Genomic DNA, 6311 nt, shown 5'->3' on the forward strand with positions numbered 1-6311 from the left:
CACACATATGTAGTTCTAGTTTTTATATGAATCGCTATTTTGGACCATTATACCACCACTTTACCATTGCGATAACCGCTATATCAAATCATGGTCCTGCCTGCTCTTTCAGATTTTGTCTGCTGTATTCTGTAACAGCGTAGGCTTGARAGGTATTTATGAGATATTAAATCCAAATGTTAATGAGTGCTCACCTGAATATGCCAAAGAACAGGTACTGGTGTAGGTTTTTCCGAATTACTAAAGAATGATCTCACCCTCTCCACCTCTTCTTGGTACTTGTTTGGCTTCTTCCTTCTGTCGCATCAACAGCAACACAAGTTTGCCCCTATTCACGTGGTCTTGACCTCTCTCCCTAGTCATCACTTGGAGGCTTCCCGTTTAATTTCCAACACTTTTTGCTAGCATGACACACTTTTTTGCAATAAGTGCACCATACTCCATCCTGATTTTGTGCATTCAACAGGTCATTCTTTTCAGATTTGGAACCAGTTCTCTTTTCAACGTTCAATGTATTAGTTTAACACTTTTAGCCTCCATGGTCGAGCTATTTACAAGAAGAAATCTACAGATCAAAAGTCCTGCTCTTCTCACTTTTAATAATGGCCACCACTTGATTTATCCATGATTTTCCAAGGATTTGAATCCTACTTGGTCAAACTCTATGTTTAAACCTACGAGGAAAACACAAACTGTGTCTTGTTAGCTTTTGGGTATTGCAGCATTCTTCGACACTTGGTCTGGGTCACCCTAATGCCCTATAGTGATCAAGTTCCCCCCATAAAGATTTCATTTGATTACTTTTTGCTGCTTGGCTTTGCTGCCGTAGTTTAACCTTCACCTCGTACACCTGAGCTGCATCTCTTGCTTTGAATAATTTTATTGAATTGCATCCTAAGTGCCTTTGGCATCAGCCATGAACATTATTTTGTCACTTATTTCGGTGACCATAGAACTCCATAACCTTGCTATGGACATAGAATCTTCTTCCTCTCATGTTTCTGGTTTTGGTCCAATGCTAGTGAGATGGCTGATTTTTCCTTCTCTTTTCAACATGGTTGAGACTAATTGAGATCATTTGGATAGTTTTTTCCATCCAATCTGTGTGTTGCTTGGATATGTTGCAATTCTTTCGGCTGCCTGAGACGAACTGTGTGCTCTGCGGGTTGAGTAACTTCTATTGATTGTGTCTCGGACATTCTGACTAAACAACAGAGCTAGAAGAAGCAACAGAACAATGGGTAATGATCTGACAAACGGGAAAATTTTCCAGGTTGGAGAGATGGAAAGAAAAATCTAGCACCGGAGACTAATAAAATGCTAGCCATGACGGCCTGAAGGAAAAAACTTCAAAAAAAATAGGCAATGAAGGGCTGAGGAACTCCCTAGCTTTTCTATGCTTCATAACATAACCATTTTGGGGTTCTATACTTCTCAGCAATAACATTGACTGAAATCATATTCAACCGAACAAAACACACCCATTATGTCTCATTTGGAAGTAGGATTCGGAGGATGTATGCATACTTGTCCTCTACCCCAAGTAGTAGAGCGGTTGTTTCTATGAATACCCCCTGCTTGCGGAAAGTGTTTGCAAAAAGATTTTGGTGAAAGGCTGAGTGCTTTAAGAAGTTTGGATGAAGTAGGAATATAGGGACGAGCTTGGGACCAAAAAGTAAAAAATGTAGAGCTTTTGAAAAAACCAAGACTAGTAAATCGTAAACAGTATATAGTAAAAAAGGTTACACATTTAAGTAGAGAAAGCATAGGAACTTATTGGAATAATACTACACACTAAACATCCCTCTATCCATCTCAAAGCTCGATAACCTATCTATTTGCTCTCCATACCCCCTCATGTTTCACATTCTACCCTTCTAGTCTCTCCTTCTCCCAACTATGTTAACTACATACTTCTACACATAGTTTGCTACCCTAATGCTGCCCCTACAACTGTCATGTGAGTTATATGCAAAAGATTATGCCCCCCAAAAATGGAAACTACTAATTGAATCCCTAAACTTAAGGAATTGAAACTTCCCCTAGCTGAACTATTAAGCAAAAGGAAGTATGTACAGTTTTCTAATTAAATAAATACATGTTTTCCCACATTGGTTCTTCTATGTGGCCCATTTTTTAAGCTAACAGATTATAAAAATTTGGGATATACTTTTGTGATCACTGTGTTAAGGCACATTTTCGTTAACCCTATGCATCATCTGTAATGTCTGTGTCTGTAGTTGGTACCACACTCTTTCTTAAGTTATGCTGTTCAATTTGATAAATTTTGCCAGACCAAGATCGTCTATACTCGATAGGTCATTTCTCAAGGTTGACATCATGAATCAACTTTGTGATTTTCATTCTGGCAAAGGAAAAAAAAACTTTGATTGATTTGATTACATGTTAATATAGAAGATAAATCAATTGTACATGTTTGTGCAATTTGGATACTTGGGCAGTTACCTTTTTTCCAATGAAGTGTTATGAGGCTGCTATTGCTGAAAATATTGCAGATTACTTCCAATCTGGACAGAAGATCTGAGCTCATAATTCTTGCATCTTTAGCATAAGATAGTTAATCACACCACTGGAAGCATTGTTATGACATGTTGTATAGGAAAGTACCCAGCCGAATGGCAATTAGTAGTTGGGTTCTCAACACTAATCTTAACCCATCATTTTCCCAGAAATGCAACAATTTTCTTTTCGGGATGCCCCTACGTGAACTCAACATTTGTTTTATGGCAAGTTTCAATTGAGGATTACCTCTTTACCCTTTGGTAGCCATTACAAATTATGATGACATTTATTCTGACCCACAAGATTCCCTAATTTTATCATTATTGAGGGGTGATTTAGATATTTGATTACTGGTCAAACACTTCAATTAAATTATGTACTTAGTCAAATATTACATTATTTAGGGATATGGGAAGTATACTTTATCGAGGCATTTCCCTTGAACTATGTGCCTAGTCAAGTGGGGCTCTTGTTTAGGGACTTGGGGAGTATACTTTATCCTGCAGGCAACTCTTTTTTGGTTCTTGGCATGGCTGTTCATAGATCTCATCTTAAAACTGGTGTTGTGTTGTTTTTCCAGTGCAGGCTTGATTCTGGCTTCTTGGCTATTGAGCCTCGGGTAAGTTCTTTATTTGGCAAACAAATATTTAATTCTTAGAGGGTGTTTGGTTAGAGTTATTAAGCAGTAATTAATGAGAATGAAAATAGAAGAAACTGTTTGTTTTTATATAATATAATGAGTTCATTCCCCAAGAAGCCCAAATTTTCATTCCTTGTTAAACTAGGGGGGAATGAAAATTCATTCCCATTTTCATTTCCATTTTTATTTCTCCGCCTGAACCGAACATCCCCTTAGTCATGTAATATGAGGGGAAAATAAGTATTACACATTTACACTTATGACATCACTTTGTTCTCCATTTTTCAGGGTTGAGAATGCTGAAGTTTTGTGTTTGGGACTAGTTTCATTCACCGTATTTATGCTTGCTATGCCACTTTTCAAAACAAGCGGTGGCATCCTTCTTCAGGAGGCGCCGCCTAATATTCCGTCATCAGCGTTGAGCAAATGCTGGAGACAGGTACTAAAATTATTACAACTTTAACTTCTCATGTAGACATGGTACCACACTAATTCCCTCCACATAATGGAAACCCCGGTGTCATTTTGTAAGTGATAAATTCCAACGAAGTTGCATTGGTACACTATAATTTGTTTTCAAAAGTATAAGCTACTAAGTAGTCCCACTACTACATTTATAACACCTCAATCGTGTATTCTTTACAGACCACTACGTTGGTGTCGTGACATGATCGATTCTAACTTTTTTCCTTTAACATCTTTGTTTTTGACTTGTATTTTTTGTCAGGTGGCTTCTCTTGAAGATGTTATTGAAGTATCTCAAGCTCAATTCTGGGAATTTGTGCCAGCTCACGTGGTCGGCTCAGTTTCACTACAGGTAAATTTTAAGAGAAGTTATTTGGACAACAACCCTTGTGGCAGCTATCCAACATTACTATATCTATATGTGTGCTTTTGAGTGGAGAAACTTTTGCCTACAACCCAGTAGACATGTGGCATTTTGTATGTTTTATCTGTTTATATGTTTCAATGTTGTTTTTTCAAATTTTAGCACTACATTTCTCGTTTTCATGTTCTTGATTGTATGTTCTTTCCTTTTTCTCGCACACTTTGCACAAGCTGTGGGCCTTCATGAACAATTGCTCTACTCTTTTGGGTCGAGGCCATGTTTGCGTACATCTCACCCCACCCTCAAAGACCTCACCTCCGGGTGGGATATACTCGGCGTGTTTTGGTTTGGACTGTGACAGGTCTTCGTACATCCCATCTCTCATAGACATCGCTCTCAAGTGGGATATACCAAGTTTGTTTTGGTTTGGTTACGAAAGGCTACTCCATCTCCATTGTGTCATTCCTTTATTTCGCCTTTCATGAAGTCAGACCACAACTAACGTATGCAGTTGTTTTTGTGGATGTATTAACAGGTGAAAAAAGGGGTGGATGATGAACCCATACTTGGTTTTGTGCGTGATTTATACCATGATTTAGGCATACAAGATTTCACCGCACAATTGGACCCGGCATGAGCCCAAGCCTGAGCTATTGGAAACTCTTACACTGGTAGATATTTTGAACACCAGAGAAAAGGAAGTATACAAGTATGAGAGGGTAAGAAATACCCGAGTAAAAGTCATTTTTATTAGCTTGGTTGAACATTGTAAAGATTTGAGGAGCTAGTTGAATCGAGGCCAGTGTATATACTGTTCTATCTTGTCTGATGAGCTGGTTACTGGCCTTGGTTTTGCCTTTCGGTTTTTAGGTTTTGACATTGGGTATTGAACTTCGATTTCTTCTTGTTTTAATGAACACCAATCTTGGATCGTCTTCTCTGGGATTGTGTTTTATGCTTTCATGGTTAGGATGGGTGTCTTATGTATGATAAATACTCATGCAAACTCTTTCACTTGTGGTGGGTCTTGAATCTTTGACTTTAAAGGATTGGTTTTTCTAGTAATCCGGATACTATTGAGCCATTGCAACATTCGTTGTGGTAGAGATGGCCAAAAAGCCGGTCATGGGCCGAGCTGGGCCTAAATCGGTCCTTGTTCTTGATTTTTTTAACTGTTCTCGGTCCAGATCAGAAATTCATGGCCCAGTCTTCTTTAACCATAGCGGGTTTTTAGAACTAGTCTCGGGCAGGCGCAAGTTGGTCCTAGTTACTTTTTCCAAAAATTAATTTTGAACATAGAGTTGCTTTTTGATAATTTTGTATTTTTGGACAATATCTTATTGAAACACTTCAAAACATCTAAATATGTCATTTAATTACACTTTAAATATTTTTAAAATATTTTTATGTAGTTTTTATAATTACGATTTCTGGAATCTGATATAGGAACACTTGAAAAAACTTAAAAAACTTCTAAAAAAACTTGGAAAACTTGAAATAAACTCAAGGTTTTTAATAAAAAAACTTAAAGATCTTCTAGAAATCTTGAAGAACTTAGATATATAATTTACAATACGTTATTTTTTTTTTCGGTAAAATATCGGGGCAATATAACTGATTTTTAACCATCTCTAATTAAAAGATATACCTTTTAGTTCTTGTAAAACCAAATATTATAGGTGTTGTTTTCTTATACAACGAATGCACCTTAGATTTTGTTAAACCAAAAATTCCCCAACACTACAAATACGACAATAACTGATTTTGGATCATTTCTATACTGTTTGAGGAATCTAATTTCTGTAATAGCAGAGATTTATTTGTTAAAAAAAATATTCAATGATTTAATCATTTAAAATATAAAAATTCATATATATTTTTTTATTTTTTTCTCAAAATATATAAAAATAATTATGACAATCATTAAAATATAGTCATGAAAAAAGTCTAAAACCCATTTTATAATACAGTTTAAAACGACAACTTTGTTATTTAATCTGAACATCTCCAACCCATTTAGACATAAAGATTTTGTGAATTTTTGTTCATAAAAGATATTCAAAATGGAAAAAAATAGGAAAGAGAAATTTTCAAAAAATAATTATTTAAGAAGGAGAAAAGTTTTATTTTTATTTTTTTATTCCTTACATTGAAAAAGTACTTTATTAATTGTATTAATTTTTTGGGTAAGGAATGCTATTGCATCTGTTTAATGTTAGGACCAGATCCATTCATGTATATTTATATTATATTATAAAATATTTGACAAAAACTTTTAAAAAAAATTTATGCATGAAATATTGTTTATTGATGCATATT

At 35.7% G+C, this 6311-nt stretch overlaps 1 protein-coding gene across 5 annotated transcripts in view; it reads left to right on the forward strand.

Annotated features, from left to right (window-relative positions):
* LOC112505674 (metal tolerance protein C2) overlaps positions 1–4961 on the forward strand; it is a 12455-nt gene extending 7494 nt beyond the window's left edge. Inside the window, exons 7-11 of one of the 5 annotated variants that reach the window (XM_025109573.1) lie at positions 3104–3142; positions 3452–3602; positions 3891–3980; positions 4223–4421; positions 4528–4961. In XM_025109573.1, the coding sequence (XP_024965341.1) occupies positions 3104–3142; positions 3452–3602; positions 3891–3980; positions 4223–4421; positions 4528–4547 (499 nt within the window). In that variant the 3' untranslated portion in view covers positions 4548–4961. Of the gene's footprint in view, positions 1–3103; positions 3143–3451; positions 3603–3890; positions 3981–4222 lie in introns of all 5 variants that reach the window. The other 4 variants (XM_025109575.1, XM_025109576.1, XM_025109572.1 and 1 more) reach the window with 4 other exon arrangements.
* Positions 4962–6311: the final 1350 nt, after the last annotated feature.

Source organism: Cynara cardunculus, assembly GCF_001531365.2.
Source record: "Cynara cardunculus var. scolymus isolate 2C chromosome LG 2, CcrdV1, whole genome shotgun sequence".
NCBI classification, from domain to species: domain Eukaryota; kingdom Viridiplantae; phylum Streptophyta; class Magnoliopsida; order Asterales; family Asteraceae; genus Cynara; species Cynara cardunculus.